The sequence below is a fragment of the Propithecus coquereli genome, unplaced genomic scaffold, assembly GCF_000956105.1.
Source record: "Propithecus coquereli isolate 6110/MARCELLA unplaced genomic scaffold, Pcoq_1.0 Scaffold5, whole genome shotgun sequence".
Classification (NCBI taxonomy): domain Eukaryota; kingdom Metazoa; phylum Chordata; class Mammalia; order Primates; family Indriidae; genus Propithecus; species Propithecus coquereli.
This window is the reverse complement of record NW_012150840.1, coordinates 12,973,761-12,994,275: the sequence shown is the minus strand read 5'-3', so window position 1 is coordinate 12,994,275 and position 20,515 is coordinate 12,973,761. Positions and strand designations below refer to the sequence as shown.

The window sequence follows — 20,515 nt, the reverse complement described above, 5'->3', positions numbered from 1 at the left end:
TATTTTTCTTTCCTATGTGATATAAATTTGTTTTTCCTTTATTCTGGCATTAAATTGTAAATCTTGTTCAGGGCAGGCTCTACATTTCTTACTTCCTTTATTAGACTGCATATATTAAAATATGTTGTTGTCTTCCAGTCTGAATTGCGGTGCCTTTGAAATCTCAAAGAGGTTAGTGGAAGTTCTGACTGATACTTCAAACTCTTACTTCTTCCTGTCAGAATATAGCTTGCTTTTTAATGATGTCAAGGTCCATCCACAGGCAAAGTACTAGCTTTTGAACCAATCCCTTGACAAATTAATAAAGAAGGGATTTTTCAAATTTTAATTTAGAAAAGGAGATAACTTTTTCAAACTGTAACTTCCGCCAAGATGCTATGCAAAGAATTTACAAAGGAATCTGTAGAACTTGACACTGCTATTAGCTAGGTGGAGAGAAAGAGTTAAAAATTTCAAGTCTATTACAAACATACTGATTCAGCCGCCTTCTGTTCATTGGTAACTCTAACAGTGAATGGAGTTGAACTCTGAAAGTTCTGGAACGTTTTATTTTTTATTTTCATTGTATTCATTGCCTTGAAAGGAGCCAAAGGAAGTGAGAGGGCACAGCTTGGAAGAAATGGCAATTTGGCATCTCCTCTCCCCCTTCCCACCCCTCCCCCACGATCTTAGCTATTTGACCTGATTAAACAGCTTTGGAATGGTAGCTAGACTTCTGTATGCTAACGAGGCCCCTTTCCTATTCGTGATTTAATGCGATTTCATCCAACCCGAGCTTCCCAGCGCCCAGTGGAAGCCTGACTTCGCAGAACTCTCTCAATTTTGTCAGGGGTTCGCCAGTGAGGAGTTCACACTGCCTTCAAGCGAACATCAACTCTCTGGACGCCTCGGGTCACTTCGGAATATTCGCTAGCAAATTCTTTTCACCTTCTAAGTAGTGAAGGGTGACGCCAGAATCGCGTGTTGCCACTCCCGGAAAGGGACTCTGGCAACACCCAGACTAGGTTCTACAACTTGTGCCTAGTTACTTGCTTTCCTAGCAGCATTTCAAAGGTTGCCTTAATCTTCCCTACCCCTGAGCCTAAAGGTCAGAGCCCCAGGTCTCACTTAGCTCTCCAGCCGGCCGGAATCGGATTGTTTCGGAAGTTTGTGGTGTAGAGGGGAGAACAGAAGGGGTGGTAGTGGGGAACCGCGCAAAGTGACCACTGAGCATTACGTAAGGAAAGCCCTGGCTGCAGGAGGGAGCGAGCCTGACATTGAGACATTCCAGGGGGAGGGGAGTTGCTGTCCTGGAGTCGCCAGGAACAGAGGCGGCAGTTCCAAGAAACGAGAGAGGAAGGTGGCCGAGATAAAGAAAACACTTCGGGAATAAGAATATTAAAAAGCCGCAGGACCCAGAGCATTAGCAAACGGCAGGACACGTGTAGTAATTTGTTAGACAAAACGGCAGCCTTCCAACTTTTGCACTGGAACACGGGGATTTACCCTTTGGGGGATTAAAAACGTTGATACGCAAAGCCAAAAGCTAATGAATGGGATTCAATGGTTTGTTGGCAATATTTAAATATTTGTGTCTAGGAGAGCGAACTCTCTGCAGTAATTTAGAAAAGTAGGGACTTAAACGAAACTACAATACTCTCTCGTGCGTCTCCACTTTCCCCAATTCGAAAAGGAGCTGCTACCGAGGTACTGCCCCTTTAAGACCTGCTTGCTCTCGGGCTCTACAAAAGGGAGTGACCTCTGGGCTTTGACAGCTCCCCTAATAACTACCAGCGTGCAGGCCCCGCCCACTTGGCGACCAGCCGCGCCGATTGGCCAGCGGGCCGGTATCCCGTGCTCTGATTGGCCCGCCGCTTCCCCTGAGCGAACCTTTAGAACTCTGAGACAGACAATATTCTGTTACATTGTAGCAAAATGGCGACTGTCATTCACAACCCCCTGAAAGCGTAAGTAAGACTAAAAAATGTACATATTCCGCGTGGTTTCAATATGAAAAAAAAGGCGCCTTCTGCGTGCCGAGCGCTGCCAGTGCACTGCGCTTGCAGGCGCCTCCAGCCGCGGCGGGGCTTCTCTCTTCTTTCAGCTCTTACTTCTTCATCTTCTTTTTTTTTTTTCCCCAACGCGCAGAAATGTCAGGAGATGCAATTAACAAGAAGAAAATTGTTACATTTGTGTAGTGCTAAATTGGCGGACCGAGAGCGAGGGAGTGAGAGCGAGGGGTTGCCGGCGTGGAAGCCAGGCGCTGGAGCGCTCTGCAGCTGGGGGTCGTGGGCGGCTCGGGGACTGCACGGTCCCTGGAGTCCCCCGCCTCGCCGGGCGGCGAGCGCGGCGCGGGGGGCGGCCGAGCTGGGGGCGATAGCCGGGCAGGGCCGCCTCGGTGCACTTGGCCGAGCCCCGCGCCCCCGGAGCCCGCGTTCCCCGCCCAGCGGCTCGGTCCGCCGGGTCCAGCGGACGGACCGCGGCGGCTCCGGAGTTTGCAGGGCGCTTTCCGCCTTCCGACCGCTCGCGGGGAGTTTGTGCAAACCTTCCGGAGTTGGGAGGACCGCGGGGGGAGCTGCGGGTCCCGGGAGTCCTGGGGCCCAGGTGGTTGCCCGGGGCTTTCCCCCGCAGCCCCCGGTCTTGAAGGCGCTCCGGGCGGTCGCCCGTGTGTCTGCGTGTGTGTTGGTGAGCGAACTGGCCGTAGTAAATTAACGACGCGGGTTAACTCGGGGTTGATTTGGAGACGGGGAAGCCGCAGGTCTTGTGAATGGTGCTCTCGCCACCTTGGGTGAAAAGCCGAGGCGGGCGGAGAGGCGGGTTGAGTCTGGGCTGCAGTGGGCTGTTTCTGCTCCCGGCCCGAGCGAGGGGCAGGTGCCTCCGGGCGCCTCGGGGAGACTTTGAGCGGTTGCCCAGATCCGGGACGGAGTGGGGCGGGCTGGGCGAGCACTCGCGGGGGCCAGTCCCCGGGTCCGACGGCCCATTCCTGCCTGCCTTCCTTCCTCCTCCTTTTCATCCGGCTTCCTTCCTTCCTTCCAGTCGGTGGAACTGTTAAGCCGCCAAGTCCGCTCGCGATCGTGCAGCGGGGGGTGGCCTCGAAAAACTAGTGTGGCTCTAAAAGGGGTGCTGTTGGCAGTGGTGTTGGCAGAGGGTGGCTCCCTCCGTACCGCGGCGCGACGCGGGCTCGGGGTCCGCGCCCCTTGGACCAGGACTTCCCCGCTGGGTTGGAAGCCGCGGGCTGGGGGAGAGGGAGGTGCAGGGCGGGGGAGTATTTCGTGCTGAATTCTCCCTGGTGCGTGGCCGATGTCGACCCCGGTTCTTTCGACTCCGCGCGTCCGCGTCCTCACCCCGGGCTCCTTCTGGAGTTGAAAACCAGGTTCGCTCCGGGGACAGCAGGGGGATTGCTGTCGCGCAGGAACGCGCAGGCAGAAGCGGACGTGTTTGCACCGGTTCACCTCCCACCGGTACTAAGGCACAGGGTGGCAACGGCCCAGGTTTTGGAGTATACGTATATTAAAGCTGCAGTTAAGAGGACATTGGAAGCGGAGGCTGATCGGAGAGGAGCCCCCGGCTTCGGTTCTCGCTCGGTAGCTCGGATACACTGCACTTGAACGCCACAGCGTTTCGTCCAAGAAAGAAAATGTTTTATGGCCGAATAAATGGGCGTAACTCCGCCGCATCCTCGTTCCTCCGCAACGCCGCTGATGCTGTGAGTTTCTCCCGAACCCACAGCTGATTTGCAGTTTTCCCATTTCCAGCCGAAATCACGTAGCCGGGCTGATGCCACCTGGTAAACTCAAGTTAGAGAATCTATTTCACATGTGCGCTGGGTTTGTTTTCTCTTGAGAAAGCCGTACCCTTGTTACCCGGGAGCCCGCTCTTACGTTGGTGGGCGCAATATCTACGCTCCAGGGTTCCCCCGGCTCCAGGATTTTTTTTTTTTTTGGCCATAGAAGGGTGCGTGTTTGGGGAGGGAGTCTGTATGGGGTGGGGCTAGAGGTGGGGGAAGGGACAGAGAGGCGGGAAGAGGGTGGCCGAATCCTGGCTGGTAGTAGAATTAGTTCTGAATTATACTTGTACTTTGTATAATTAGAAACAGTTGCAATGTGCTGTATTTGTAATTCTGTGTCGCCACACACACGCACACACTAGCATACACACAACACCCCTGTCTGCTTTTCCTAGGTGGGAGTTGAATGGTCATTTATAATTAGCCGCTCCTTTTGCATCCCAACCCCTTTCCCTGGGGGTAGGGGGTGTAAACAATACCCCCGACCAGGCGAACCTCTTGCACCCTGGACGGTTTTTAACAACTCCTAACGAAGGAGCACAGACGTTGTCATTGGGAGACCGACACCATCTGCCTTTATTTTTTTAAACAACTTGTTTAATAAAACATCTTATATATTTCATTTGTTTTTAAAAGTTGCTGATCAGGAAACAATACACACGTGAATAAATTATGCATGGGATAAATTGGAACAAAGCGCAGAGACACATCAAGCCGAAGGGATGGATGGTGGTGCAGGGAGGCGGGGGAGCGGGGAGAATGGTTTGGAGAGCTATGTTTTTATCCTCATGTGTCCCTCCTGACAATGAAACGGAGCTGAACGACATTAGCATTTTCTCTGTGTGCGTTCTTTCTCTCTCTCCTTAAAAAAGAAGAAAAAAAAAGTCCACATCGCGGACGCCCCCTACAGAAACTGGTTACACAAAGGTTTCCTCTAGGATTGGGGGGTAAAGTGGTAGTAGTTAATGTGCTGGGAAGAAACAAGCTCAGGTTTCCTGCAACACCATGTAAGACTCTGCCTACTCTGAGTGTGGGCTGTTTTTCACTATCCTAGCTTTTTCCATGTGGGACATTCAATAATTCAATTAGCTGGGGTAACTGAATGGCACAATTTGAATCTCATTGCTTTGGGGTCTTCCTTAGGGCCCTGAGCTCCCGAAGCCACATCTTCTGTCTTAGCAGTTTGGCTTTCTTCCTGCCTGCCTTTGATCTCCCCTCAACTCCCTTTCTTTTCCCTCCTTGTTGTACCCTTCACTCCCTTCCTCTCTGAAGCTGACAGCCTGGCTTCTCTCTCTGTTGTCGCCTTTAACATCTTATTACTGCCCAACAGGGTGTTAGAGGCAGAAACAGGAGCCGCCTGGACTGATCAGATCACAAAGGGGACACGGCAGGTGGCCCCACAACCAAGCAGTCACATCTGGACAACTAGAATTTAAAAGCACTGGTGGACATGTATGATGTGTAAATGTGTATTACACATTATTTAATTTAGCAGCTACATTGGGCAAAAATGTATGTGAGTCGCCCTCAATTCTTACATATACAAGCAAGATAAGGCCCATGTAGTGAAGTAAACACATGAAGGTAATATAAATATGGATTTGATAAAGGTCTGTGTGTAAGTTAGTTACATTACGTATTGCATTGTGGTCAATTTCTGCATACTTAGGAAACAATGCTTTTAATATAAATTCTATTCTTAATATTCTAGTTCACGTAAGCCACCTTCCCTTAAATCAGCGATCAGCACTTTAAACAACTTTTTAATTAAGTTATCAAAACCCTGGATTGTATGCATTTAACTGGGAATGTCTGCCACCTTCTGCCAGACTTGATTATGCAAGCATGTATCTGTTATTATAACTGCCTACTTAGAAAAGAATAACTGTTATTATTATTTAATTATTCCATATAAACCAACAGGATTTTACCTCAAGTAACTATAAAGAATGAGACTAGTAAACTATTTTGTCACACTTATAGCTGAACACACATGTATGTAATTGTACTGAAACTTTTTTTGGTAAGGTGTTACCCTTGCTTGGAGGTATGTGTTTATATTCCTATTTTGTTATTAAGGACACAACTTTAGGAGAAGTAAATATACTTAACCAAGGTCAAACGTAGGTCAGGTGTATAGATGGACCTCAAATTTCATCTCTTTATACATTCTATGAGCTGGATATAGTGTATTCTAATCTAAAGTGGTTTTGAGCATAGGAAAGTTAGAAGCCAGACCTCACTCTTGCTGTGGCACTCAGTTTAGATAGCAGAGAGGAAGGGGTAGGGGGCCACATTCTTTGTTCTAATCTCCTCTTAGCTCTTTCTGTTGGGGTGGGGGGATGTGGGTAGGTACTAAGTGGACAGCATTGGGGTTGTGACTTTGTGAACTTGCTGCCTTTTATGGACATTGTTTTAGCCTCTTATGAAAAAGGACACTTAGACATTTTAAGCCAACAGATTCCTAAGAACCAGCTTCTGGTTGCCACTGTAAATAATGCCCTAAATTCTCCAAACTTCATTAGCACATATTATTTTTCAGTGGGATGAATGTCTGATTTTGATGGTTTTGATGAGATATCCATAAAGGAGATTATTTTTTGCCAGAACCAAAGCGAAGGCATTGTCACAGGGCAAACCTCTGAAAATAACCTGGCCTGCAGACCTCATGGGAGACGCCCAAGATCACCACTGGAATGGGAGCCACTTGGGCCCATAAGGTGGGCTTGAAGTCAGAGTCAACTTGGAGACTTCTCATTCTTTTCTGCCTTTTTGGAATCATGAAGGTAGCTCGAATTTGGATACATCTGAGAAATACCATAATGTCTAAAGCTGTTTTAGAGTCGTCTGCTCAGATCAATGCAAAAAATAAAAATGCCGTGGTCAGCATGTTTTGTTTTGAGCATGCATCACAAAAAGAATGGAAACTGAGTCTAATGTTTCAGTTTTCTAAGTGCAGCCATGCTGATTGTAGTGGTGGTGGGGGCTGGGTCACAAAAAGGCACCAGAATCCAGACCTGTTTATTACCCCAACCTCTAAAAAGTAACTTTTGTGGTTTTTGAGTGTTTTGAAAGTCACTATAAGACAGAAATGTAGCCGAATGTGGCAAACCTCTGGCCAAAAAAATCCCGCAACCACTGAAATATTTTTTGCCCAGCCATGGTTTTCCATTAGGGGTCTTATGTAAGTGTGACCCTAGTTTTAAATAGTCTTTAAATATGAAGGTATTTAACAAGGAAAGATAAAGAGTGGCCTTGGGTGGGAGGAGGAGAACGAGTGGATAAAACCACAGTGTGGTCTGGAACTCCGAAGAGATTGTTGTTTAACTGCAAGACAGACTGATACTATAATCCATTGCAAGTCCCAAAGTTTTCTAGTTGCGTGAGTGACTGGGGAGAGATGAAGTGTAGTGGAGTTTTTGTAATTTGTTTTTCTTATTGGTCCGGTTACTGGTGTTTCACAGTCTGTCAACCCATATGGATGAATGGAGCGAGCATCGTAAAACTGTCACCAAGGGAAGGTTTTTGAAGCCTGTGATTTGCATTGGAGTTTTAAAAGCAGTGGTTAGGAGGTGTTGGGGGGGTGGGAAAAGAGGAGCAGACTGTGGGGAATTTCTAGGTTGCATGTTTGTGAATAGTAGTGGCGGTGGTGGGGGCGGTGGCAAGGGAAGAGAGGGAAGCCTTGAGGAGGCTAAGATTTAGGGGCTATGTGTGGAAGCAGGGAGCGGCGAGGGGATTAGGCTCAGAGCTCCTAATAATCGGGTTCAAATAGCCCACATTGAGCCCTCTGCAACCCAGGCCTCAGTCCTTAGCTTGGGGAACAATGATGGCACATGTCTAATCCCCCTTTGCATGCTCTCCTCCCTCCCCGCATCCAAGGACTGTGGTCATCTCAGGTTGCTGTGAAATGATGAGTTTTTTTGTTGTTATTCACCTTGAAAATCTGCTGTTTGTATTATCTGCAATTGGATGCTCCACCAGAAAGTTTTCCCATCCCCAAACTGTCACCTGCTGTTGGTGTGGCTCATTCTCAAACTCTGTCCCTCTTCCATATTCATTTCTCACCAGTGATGAGTCTTTTGTAGCTTTGGTGACTTGAGGGTAATGGAGGAGAAAAAGCCCTGGGAGAGAGACCCAGAGCCTTAAGCTCTGCTCCCAGCCCTGCTGCCAACTAGCTCCGTGGTCTTGACTCACACTTTCTTTGAGTTGCATGTTCCTTGTCTTGAAGAGGAGAGTGTTGCACCTTGATTGCCAAAATTCCTTTCAAGTCAGAAACTTGCTGGCTCTTACTGTGATGCATTAGGGCAGGGAGGACATTTAGGGGGCAGAGTTTCAATTTTTTCTTGTTTTTAAAGTGGTGGCTCCAAAGAGGAGTTGTAAGACTGGGAGACTCTTCCACAATTTCTTACAATTTCTTATTCTCTGGTCCAGTCTTGCCACGTGGTGCTCCCACCTTGGATTCCAACCCAGATGAAACTTCCCCAGCCTCAGGCTGAGGACCAGGTGGTAGACCATTTAGAAGGTGGGCTTTTCCTTGGAGTCTGCTTTTCTTCTTATTAGCATCTCAACAAAAGAGTAATGAGGAACCCAAAGACCAATTGGTCTATTTTGATATTTATGAGCACTCAGATGAAGTTTTTTGTTGGGAAAAAGTCTGGAATTACTGAGAACATCTTTTTCTTCATCTTTCAAAGTGTTTGGAGGGAACAGGGGAATCAATCCTCCAGCCAATCCTGATGATTTCATTCATCTGCAATCTCTTTGGCCTCCTCCTTTACCATGGCATCCATCCCAAGTAACGTGGAAATAAAGCTCTTATTTTATTTCCGTGTGGACAGCCGCAGGTACCTGGATATTTAGTGAGCTGAAGTAAGTGGACCCGTACTGATGTCTCACTGAGCTTCCTCTAGAGTGTTATTGCTGAGGAAATGGAGGAGCCCCGCAGACACGCAGGGGCTGGCCCACACCTGGGTGAGTATTAGCAGTGTCTAGATTGGACTTCACTGCCTCCCCTTCGGTGACATGTCTCCAGAACATCCCAGATTCCACTGAGGGCATTAGTATCTGGTTTTTCTTTGGTTGAAAGCTCCCATGGCAGTTTTCCACAAGCCTAAAAAGGAGGAAGAGGAAGTTGCAAAAGTCACAAAATGCAGGTGTGTGAATTCTGAGACTTAAAATAAAAGAAAAAATGGTCACTTTGACCTCCAGCAGAGAGAGGCGTTCCCTTAATTTTTAAAAACAGTGGTAAAATATACATAACATACAATGTACCATTTTAGCCATTTTTAAGTGTGTAATTCAGTGACATTAAGTACATTTGTAATGTTGTGTAACCATCACCACCATCCATTTCCAGAATGTTTTTATCATCCCAAACAGAAACTCTGTATCCATTAAACAATAACTTCCCCATTCCCTGCTTCCCACAGCCCTTAGCATGTAGAACCATTCTTCATTCTATCTCTATGAATTTGCTTATTCTAAGCACCTCATATAAGTGACATCATATCATATTTGTCCTTTTGTGTCTGGCTTAGTTCACTTAGCTTAATGTCTACAAGGTTCATCTATGTCGTAGCGTATGTCAGAACTTTATTTCTTTTTATGGCCATTATATGTATGTACCACATTTAGTTTACCTGTTTATCTCTTGATGGACAGTTGGGTTGTTTCTACTTTTCAGCTATTGTGAATAACACTGCTGTGAACATTGGTGTGCAAGTATCTGTTTGAGTCCCTTTTTTTTTTTAATTTCAGCATATTATGGGGGTATAGATGTTTAGGTTACATATGTCACCCTTGCCCCCCTCTCCCCCCCTGAGTCCTTGTTTTCATTTAGGTTTTCAGTATGCCTAGGTCCTCTTCATTGTTTTTTTTTTTTTTTTTTTTGGACACAGGGTCTCGCTTTGTTGCTTGTGCATGAGGGCAGTGGCATGATCATAGCTCACAGCAACCTCAAACTCCTGGGCTCAAGTGATCCTCCCACCTCAGCCTGCCAAGTAGCTAGGACTATAGGCATGTGCCACCACGCCCAGCTAATTTTTCAATTTTTTTGTAGAGATGGGTCTCTCTATGTTGCTCAGGTTGGTCTTGAACTCCTGACCTCAAGTGATCCTCCTGACTTGGCCTCCCAAAGTGCTAGGGTTACAGGTGTGAGCCACTGCACCCGGCCCCCTTCACTTTGGGGCTTCGTGTAAAATATAGGTGCTACATTTCTAGGTAGTACAGACAGCTTCCACCTTGCAAAGTAAGAACAAAACAAAACTAATAGTATTTTGGAATTCAGTCTCTTCACCTCGCCCTCCATAGGCACACCACTGTTTTTTGGGGTAAATGAACTGGGAACCCAGAGACTTGCTTCTCCCATCCCCAGCCACAAGGATTGCCTTCTCCTTACAACCCCCTTCCTTTGAGGGCAGGGACTCCTTGTGGGGGTTCAGAGTTTGGGTTGGAGGGAGTTCCATGGCTGTAGCACTGGTAAGGCTTGGAGTGAAGTTTCCCTAGGCAGATGGAGGTGTGTTGTCTGACCACAGGAAGTGGGAGGGGACACTGAGGACAACAGGGCAGCTTGAGAGTCAGGAGTTGCCAATCAACAGTGAGAAGAGTTTATATCTCCCTTATCTTCCCTCCTGCTGCACCCAGGCTTGCTTAATCACAAGGGGCCCAAATGAAATAATGGATGTAAAAACATTTCAGAAGGTAGAAAGTGTACACATGCAAGGTGTTACTAGGAGAACTAAAAAGTTTCCTGTAGCTGACTGAGGCCTTCTCAGAGAGTCAACAATACCTAAACATTATTAAACATTATTTTAAATATTAGAACCAAAGTAAATGAAATGTTTCTGGCATTCCATATCACATCTAATCATTGTTTCTCAGGAACTGCAAGGTCTTACTCATCCAGCTGTGTATAAATAGCCCTGGGAGCTCAGTGGGATTTCCCCGGGGTCTGGGTTTGAAGTAGGTGAGGAGATGAGCTCAAGGGAATCCCTAATTTCACTTCCGTCATCGGCCCTGAACTCAGTCTACTTGCGAAATCAGAGGAAGTGGAAGCTCAGTGGGCAGAGAGGAGCGCTTTCTGGGAACTTGGGCCTTCGTCCAGTCTCCGACTCCTTCAACCAGGATGATGCTGAGGGGGAGAGAGGAGTGAAGGTGGGTTGGGGACTTGGGCGACCCGTGGACGTGGGAGGCCAGCTGCAAGAATGGAGCCTTTACAGAAAAGTCAGCTACGGAGAGCACCATAGTGGTGATCAGATCTCAGAATTACTGACTTACATCTTGGTTGCCAGCCTTGGAAATGATTCAGATTCAATCTTGCTGCAAAGCTACAACTCTTTTTTTTTTTTTTTTTTTTTGAGACAGAGTCTCACTGTGTTGCCCGGGCTAGAGTGCCGTGGCGTAATCCTAGCTCACAGCAACCTCAAACTCCTGGGCTCAAGCGATCCTCCTGCCTCAGCCTCCCGAGTAGCTGGGACTACAGGCATGTGCCACCATGCCTGGCTAATTTTTTCTATATATTTTTAGTTGTCTGATTAATTTCTTTCTATTTTTAGTAGAGACGGGGTCTCGCTCTTGCTCAGGCTGGTTTCGAACTCCTGAGCTCAAACAATCCGCCCGCCTTGGCCTCCCAGAGAGCTAGGATTACAGGTGTGAGCCACCGCAAAGCCACGACTTTTGCTTACTTTAGAAGAATAAATGAAACACAAACATCATTCCTGCTGCCGTATCCTCAACCAAAACTCTCTCTACGCATCTTTGCCACCACCTGAGCTCAATGAAAACTGTCTCCCCTTCTTGGGAGCTTCCTTCAAATTGGTGCTGTCCTGACCAACACCGATTGCTGGCAGACCCGCTCAGAACTACTCAGCATAGTAGCCACCCTCCCTGCATCTAGGAGCTTCCACTCCGATAGAAGCCTCTGGTCTATTTCTTCTTCTAGACCCTTGTTCTTTGGCAGGGCAAAGTAAGTGCTTGTAAACCAGGAGGCTGGCTGCTTCCCTAGGCCTCTCCTAGGGAAACCACCCTCAGTTGGGGGGAGTGGGGAGAGGGGGGGCAATGTGGCGCTGGGGATGGGGGAGGGCAGGGTGGATGGGGCAGTGGGAGTGGAGAGAATATATTCTCTCCCGCTAATTATTTTCCCTGAGGACTTAGCCAATGCAGAACCATCTATTATCGTGGGAGCGCTCTATGGTGGTTCTGCCTGTGATGAATGCTAAGTGGAAACAAGCAAGAAAAATTAACAGGCGGCTGCTTCTGTCCACCTAATTAAAATGCATATCCAAATGCATAATTCCTTATGTTTCCCCATGCACACACTCCCCTTCCAATCCCAATTCTATGGAGGAGAAAAAACACTTTCCCCCAATCATTTCTCTTGAATATATTTTCATCAAGGAAGAACTAGAGGGTTTCCCTTAGAATAGAGAAAGGCCTGTTCTTCTAATACCTCTGAAATTGCTGGCTTTTGACTTAGATTTAGCCTGAAAATTCTGGGCTCTTTTTTGTTTTTTAAAAAAAAAAACACCTATCTAATTGCAGGAAAAAGGAGAAAGGAAGGAAGGAAAAAAAGAAAGAAAAAGGAGTTCCCACTATTTTTGCTGACCTTTTAGTTTTGTGCTAAAAGTCTGACTTGGATCAGCGGTGAGAATTCTGAAAGTCTTTTCTATCTCCTTGTCCCCTCCGTTCCTTTCCTTGACTTTGCACCGTCTCCCCCAGTCCCCCAAACAAACATAACTCAAGCTTTGTAGAGAGATTTTAGAAGACAAAGATGTGTCTATCTCCCTTTGCAGATCAGGTAGAGGGAAAAACCAAAAGCCTCTGCATTTGGGGGGCAATATCAGAGGTGCCACCATCGTGTCCTAAGCATGTTTTCAATCAAACAAACAATACCCTTCATCCTTATCTCCCCCCTCCCCCCATTTACCCGGTAGATCATTTTCTCCCTCTCTGAAGAACAACTTTATTCAGTGGTCATAAAATATTTAATAAAACATGAAACTTAAGTCACTGTGTTCAATTTGCGGTCACAGCCATCTCTGTGGCAGATCCCCCTCCCCTGGGCAGCCCACCCCCGTGAAGCCCCCTGACTGCCCTCCACAACAGCCCCAGCTGTTGATTTATCAGGGCTGGCCGGCTCAGCAGTGCATGGAGATTGCTTTTAATTAACTCTCTTCATTTTTCCCAATCTTCAGGGAGCAGCAGCCCTTTAATGATTTTAATATTTTATCTGGATTTATACCCGCCTTATTTGTTGTTGTTTGACTTCCACGTTTGTTCTTCCTGAATTGCTTTCAGACTGATGTATTCATTTGCCCCTTTCCCCCTGTCCCCAAGACCTTTCAAGAGAAGGGATGATGGGTTCCAAAGCAGGCTGTCTTCCCAAGCTTCCCACCATCCGTCTGCACAGGGAGAGGTGCCCAGCGCTGGCCTGTGTGATGCTTTGGATCAGAAACTTTGGTTTAGGAAACCCAGTCTCACCCGACTCTTGGCTGAAGGAGTTTCTGAGCTTTTCATTAAAAAAAAAAAAATACTGAATTTTAGAAAGTGAGGTCTCTTTGCCTCTTTTGTGCTTGCTGCCTCTCCGTAAGAGAGTGAGAGAGTCTGTGGACAGTGAGCTAGAAATTTATTCCCTGGTTTCACTATTTGTTGTAGTTTGAGGCCTTATCCTGCCCAACCCAACCTTACATAGTCCAGTGGGGTTTTTGGAGCTGTGGGAGGATGATGGCCGCAAGGCAGGGCTGGCTGTAGGCTCAGTCAAGTCTTCGTGCCACTTTATGTGTCTTTAGGTACAGCCAGGATCTGTTCAGCAACTGCTCGGAAGACTCATTGTAGGTATGATCTAAAAGAGGAAGTGAAGAGGCGCCAATTGCCTTCTCTCCCTGAGGCTGCCTTCTTCAACCCTCGTTCCCCTTCTCATGCCTGCTCCCAGAGGCAGGAAAACACACAACCACGAGAACCCCTTCCCAGCTCCCCGCTCCTGGCCTGCTTTTGGCTGCAAAGTCTGCTCCTTCCCCCGACAGCCCCGGAGAGGCCTGGCAGACACTCACATGGGGGCTAGTCTTCAGAACTAGCTTGTCCACAAACTGCCCTTTTTGGCATCTCAGTTTGGCAATGTCTTCAGGGTTACCCGTTGCTAGGCAACTGCCAACTAAAGTTTGCAGTGAATTGCCCTGGGTGACTTGGTATCCACACTTAGGGACTTCGATTTGCAATATTGGCTCTGGGAACAGCAGGCTGAGAAGATATTCTTCCATGGGCCTTTGTGGAAAGAGGTATTGGTTCTTAAAGTCTAGCCCAGAGCCTAGCACATAGTCAGCATATATAGATGTTTGTTTGGGGATGCAAATGGTGATTTCTTCTCATTTCTTTACACTAGGATGCTCTTCTCATCACTTTAGCTCTGCCAGTTCTGAAAACCTACTATGTCAGGTACTAGGCTATGTGCAGGAGACAGAGAGGGAAAAATATGGCTTCCACTTCATAGCCTAGTGCTGCAGTCCCCAACCCCCCAGGCTGAGGCCCGGTACGAGTCTGTGGCCTGTTATGAAACGGGCCGTGCATCACTGCCTGAGCTCCATACCCCCCACTCCATGACACCCCTCACCCTGCTCCGCCCGTGGAAAAATTGTCTTTCATGAACCCCGTTCCTGGTGCCAAAAAGATTGGGGACCACTGGTCTAGTGTTCAAGCTACTCATTGTCCTGCTGGGCATTTCTTTACCTTTCCTTGGCAATCACAGACCCTTTCAAGAATCCTATGAAAGTTGTGGGTCATCTCCCCAGAAAAAATGCATATGGGTATGAACGTGCATATGGTTTCACGGGATTCACAGACCTCGAGGGGCCCATGTGCTCCAGGATAGGAACCTCAGCATGAGAGATGTGGGTCAGCTTGTTAGGCTGAAGGGCTTGTATCCCTGCTCAGAGAGATAGTGCCTGTCATATCCACCTGTCGTCTCACTAAACTGCCTGTGGCTGCTCTAGGTGGGCAGTTTGATTGTCCTCCAGCCCCACCTGCCCTCGATGCACATCAGCCTGCTCACCTTCCAGGCAGTTCATGTGGCCCCCCTCCCTGGTGAGGGCCTTGTAGACCTCAGGTAGAATTGGTCACACCTGCCTGGCCACACAGTCCCTGGCACAGTCCTCTCTCTCCGCCCCTGAAGTACTTGGCTGTAGTTAGAATGTAAGACCCTAGAAGGCAGGGGCAGTGGCCGCCTGTGCCTTTCTACCCCAGGACCTAGCCAAGCAGGCATTCAGGAAACAGGTGGGGAATCGCTGAGCAAATGAAGCCTGCAGGTAGGCACCCTGTTCAGCAACCTAAACTTGCTTCTAGCCCTTTAGCGTTGATGTGTTTCTCATTCTCTCCCTTGAACAGCAAGAGTTTGGAAAAGGCAGCAGAGTTCCTCCCCAAAGATTCTTCAATTTCAGGAGTCAGGAAACAGACCAGGCTTGGTCCTGCTTGCATGTAGGATGTGCAGCTGTGACGCGTGGCAGCCTCACTCCTTCTAGCCCCTTGTTTCCTGATCACTTTACCCGGCAGCCCTAAAAAGCTTAGTTCTCCCGCTTTGGTCTTGGGAAGTAAGACAAACCTTTTTGCTTTGCTTTCATTCAGGGAATAAATGACCTCTGGCTTGTGAATAGCCACAGATAAAACAACCACATTTTTTTGGGGTACATTTTTTTGGGTACACTGCACTCAGCAGTGTATGGGATTGCCTTTAGCCCTATTTATACCAGAGGACTTTTTTGGGTTTTTAAGATAGACAAGACCAGAAGATGCAGAGTACCGTAATGTTTTAACCCAAGGTTGGGATCTGGTGAGCGTCTGTTGCCTGTTCTACTGAGCTTTGCAGTAACTTTAGCCCAGTCCCTGTTTTCAGATACATCTTCACTGAGAAAGTGCTTTCTATATACTTTAATAGTACGCACGCCTAGATGGGTAGTGACTTTCCCTATGATTCCATGTACCAGCCTAGTACAATACAGATAACTTCATTTGACAGTGAAACAAAAAGGCTGCCCTGGGCATCGTGCAAGGGGAGAGACAAAGATATCAATCTGTCCTTACAACTTTTGTATGTCCTTTAATGCCTTTTCCACCTTCCAAATAATTATGTGTTGGGGGCCCTTGGAAGAAGGTACCACCATGGAGAGGCCTGAAGGGGGAAGACGAAGAGCCAAGGTGGAAACGGACTCTTAGAGTCAAGTTTCAGTTTGGATCCTGGTCCGCTAGACGTCCCTCAACAGGGAAAGTCAGAGAAAATGCTGACTGTGCAAAATGTAGAAGCAGAATTGTACAAAAATGTTTGTCAACTGAGAAAGGTCACGTTGCACCAGCACCCACTCCTGAAGGTAACTTTCCCTCCATCCCAGCGGACAGCAATTCAGTACAGAGGGTGACAATGGGGCTGTCCAGTTCCTGGTGTTCATTTCCTTTCTGGGCAGCCATCCCAGTATAACAGATACTTATGCATATTCTGTCCTCATTTTATCTAATTACACATATCTCTGGGGGATGGGAAACAGGTTTGGACCATTTGATTTTAGGTCAGTTATGCACAGGGTAGCGGGGATGAACACTGATCTATAGGTTTCTATGAAATTTAGAAAGTTCCCATAGTTCCCCGGTCCGGAGCACACCAGGGGACACGATTTGCCATCTCAGGGGCTGGGGATCCCAGCCAGTGTCGTGGGACAGATGGAGGCTGGCTGGTTTTTGAGTCTGCATTTTGGAACTTTCTGAGACCTAGCTAGATCTTGCTATCCTTGGAGCAACAGGACTCTTATTATTTTATGATCTGCCAAACCGAGAGGACCCAGTGATTTCAGTCCCTCTTCTGAAGGTTATTCGTTCTAGTCCCTTATCTTCCTGGAATGAGTTCTTTTTCCTGAGAAATACAGCACAAAAGAAGCTCCGATCAGTGGAATTGTCTGTATTATTGCCCAGTGTTGCCCCAAGTCTGTCTCCTTTGCTGTCCAGATGAACTGGCTTGGGCAACGTCAAAGCTCTAGGATATCTCCACCTTTCTCCAAGACCCAGGGCCGGCAGCCGTGGGCAGCCCAGGCTCCTGGCATCGCTCCTCCAGCCTCTTCCACAGCTTTTCAAATCCCTGGGAAGAAAAAGCCCACTGGTAACCCCTTTATTTTTCTTTCGCTTTCTGCCTCTTATTTCATTTCTTGACTCTGAACTAAGCCGCCTCAAGGCCCTCTGAGCCCTGGATGGAGGAATAATCCATTTAATGCTTAGTATCAAGGTTTGCACCGCCAGCCTAGGTTTCCTTCTGACCTTTTGGCCCCTTTGTCCATTAGCTCTTTACTTGTGTTTTTTTTTTTTTTTGAGACAGAGTCTCACTCTGTTGCCTGAGCTAGAGTGCCATGGTGTCAGCCTAGCTCACAGCAACCTCAAACTCCTGGGCTCAAGCGATCCTCCTGCCTCAGCCTCCCAAGTAGCTGGGACTACAGGCATGCGCCACCATGCCCGGCTAATTTTTTCTATATATTTTTAGTCGTGCAGCTAATTTCTTTCTATTTCTTTAGTAGAGACGGGTCTCGCTTTTGCTCAGGCTGGTCTCGAACTCCTGACCTTGAGCGATCCACCCGCCTCGGCCTCCCAGAATGCTAGGATTACAGGCGTGAGCCACCATGCCCACCTACTTTTTTTTTTTTAAAGAAGGGGTGGGGGTTGTGAGGAGGGGTGCTCAGTGCCTTGTTTGTTTTTTGTTGAGACAGTCTCACTCTGCTGCCCTGGGCTAGAGTGCAGTGGCGTTATTGTAGCTCACAGCAACCTCCAACTCCTGGGCTCAGGTGATCCTCTTGCCTCAGCCTCCCGGGTAGCTGGGACTACAGGTACATGCCCGAAACACTGGGCTGGGTTTTTTTTCCCTTTCTTTTTGGTAGAGACAGGGTCTCACTCTTGCTCAGGCTGGTCTCGAACTCTTGAGCTCAAGGAATCCTCCCACCTCAGCCTCCAGAGTGTTAGGATTACAGGTGAGAGCCACTGCACCTGACCTATTTACTTCTTTTTTTCTTTCCCTCACGAGTAGCACCTTGATGAAAGAGCACCGAAGGGGCACCAAAATAAGGGAAGAGTATTTTGGCTTTGTCCCCAAGCAGGACCCACTTGGTCTCATGAACATGGGAGTGGGGAGAGGGAAGAAGGAAAAGGATGAAGCTTATACACGGCAAAGGATGCATCCATGAGAGAAGAAACAGGATGCGTGAGGTTCCACGGTGGCGAATGACTGGGCTAAATGATTGGCCCAGGCCACGAGGGGTCCTTGTAATCAGAAGAGAGAAAGCGGGTCCTGTGGTCGGGATGTCAGAGAAGGCTTCAGGGGGCAGCTGAGTTCAGGACAGTGGGGCCTGGTTGGGTGGAGAGTGAGGCTGGGGAACTTCAGGCAAGGGAAGTGCACAAAGACTTGGAAAGCATTTGAGTGATTCCTTGGAGCAGCGATCCCCAATCTTTTTGGCACCAGGGACTGGTTTCATGGGCTGGGGGTCAGGGTGGTTTCAGGATGGTTTCAGGATGATTCAAGTGCATTACATTTATTGTACACTTTATTTCTATTATTATTACATTGCAATACATAATGAAATAATAACGAAATAATTATACAACTCACCATAATGCAGAATCTAATGCCGCAGCTGATGTGACAGGAGGCGGAGCTCAGGCAGTGATGCGAGCGATGGGAGCAGCTGTAAATACAGATGAACCGAAGCTTCACTCCCCGGCCTGCTGCTCACCTCCTGCTGTTACCGTGTAACCTGTGGCTTGGGAGCAGGCTCTGGAGCCAGAGATTCTGGGTTCAAGTCCAAGCCCCATACCCTTGGGCAGGAGTCCTAACCTCTGTGCCTCAGTTTCCTCATCTGTAAAGTGGGAATAATAGTTTCTGCCTTTATAAGGTTGTTGGAAGAACTAAATAAGTTAATATGTGTAAGACACTTGGAAGAGTTGGCACATATCACCCTCTTAATAAGCGTTTGCAGTGACCCTGTTTTTCCATCTGTAAAACGGGGAGACACATTAGCTGATTTTTCCCCCCCCGTCTTGGCATCTTAAGGAAAATGAGATAATAATTAGGAGAAGCTCTGATTTTCTTAGAAGGAAGACATTCTAGGAAATATGGCATTATGATTTTAGAATCTTAGAACAAAATGTGCTAGGAGAGACCTCGAGAAAGATTTATCTATGGGATGCTTTGTCCAGGAGCTTGGGTTGTGGCATACTATTTGGTGCTGATATCGGGTCCTTCTGAAAAAGAACAAGAATCTCACAGATGCAGAAACACAACACAGGTGAAGTGACTGTGAGATGTGATTGGACTTCTGGCCAACGATCCCATCCACGGCTGCCTTCCCCAAGGGGGAGGAGAATGCTTCTTGCCTGGATGAGCTCTGCCCTTTGCACAGCTAGAAAAGGGTTTGAGAGTCCTTCAGACCAAAGGGGGTGACGGTTGAGAGCTGGTCTGTGTGTTTGTCTTCTGAGATGGCCCGACACGCTGGTGTCAGGGTGGTGGGTAACAGGCTGGGGCACCTTGCTCATTCGCAACCCTCCCGTGCTGGTTGGCGCGCGCGCGCGCGTGTGTGTGTGTGTGTGTGTGTGTGCGTGTGTGTGTGTGAGTGTGAGTTCCCAGCACATGCTTTTGGTAGGCAGGGATCTGTGCCTGACAAGCTGGCATTCCAAACTCCAGATCTTCCAAACACCAGACCCCTGTGTTATTTTTAACTGTCCAAAGTTTTTTCCACGTGGTATAACTGATGGGGCTCATGAGCCGAGTCAGAGAATCTAAACTTCAGCTTGTTTTGCATCCCTTGAATGGGCATGTGTCTGATAACCAAGCAGAAAAACACCCAGTTTTCTGTTCTAAATCTTCCTGCCCGCCCTACCCCCCACTCATCGCTAGGGGAAAAAAGCTCCAAGATAACCTGGGCGCGCCTGTTTCTGTGGCTCCAGATAGGAGGGAGGAAGGTCATTTCTGCTCGTGACCTTCTCTTCCCCACCTCTCTCTCTGAGTCCCCCGACAGCGAGGCGCAAAGCTGCATTTTCAGGGAGATAACAAGAAGGGCATTGAGGAGATTGGCATTCTCTCTCTCCTGGCCTTCTTTTTCAGCCTCCACATGCCCCAAGAGGGAAGCCAGTTTCTCATGGTCCTCTGGGGACAGTCCTACAGAGATGCTCTTGTTTAAGAGAGCACAAGCTCTCGTGGTGTCCAGTGACGGCCACCCTTGTGACAGTTGAGAAGATTTTCAGTTGCCCACGTCCAGGAGAAAGTGCACCATCTCACCATGGCCTGTCGTTTGCACCATGAATTTCTCTAGCTCGTGTGTCACATTTCTTCTTGATCCACATGTCTCCCTAGACCACAGTGCACTAGGCATTTATGCTGTATTAGTTGAGAACATACAATGTACCAGCTACCGTAGCCCTGGGTACACAGTGATAAACAAAACCACAAAGACCCTATCATCATGGAGCTTATAGACATTAATCACGTAATCACACAAATATATAAATGAAAGTGGGATCTGTGTTTGGTTGAAAAGTTCAGGAGGATATAAGAGAATATAGTAGGGGGAACTGTTCTGGTGTAGTGTAGTGAGGGAAAATTTCCGCGAAGAAGAAGCATTTCACACCAGGCAGAGGGAACAGCATATGCAAAGGTCCTGTGGTATGTTGGAGGACTCAAGGAAGGCCGTTGTGGCTGGAGCAGTAGAGAGGGAGGGTAAGTATGGTAGAGAAGTCAGACCA

The 20,515-nt window shown here is 47.8% G+C and overlaps 1 protein-coding gene across 1 annotated transcript in view; it reads left to right on the top strand.

Annotated features, from left to right (window-relative positions):
- The first annotated feature begins 1,892 nt into the window (after window positions 1-1,892).
- DPF3 (D4, zinc and double PHD fingers, family 3) overlaps window positions 1,893-20,515 on the top strand; it is a 233,774-nt gene continuing 215,151 nt past the window's right edge. Inside the window, exon 1 of the mRNA XM_012656079.1 lies at window positions 1,893-1,946. Coding sequence (XP_012511533.1) covers window positions 1,915-1,946 — 32 coding nt within the window. The 5' untranslated portion in view covers window positions 1,893-1,914. The remainder of the gene's footprint in view (window positions 1,947-20,515) is intronic.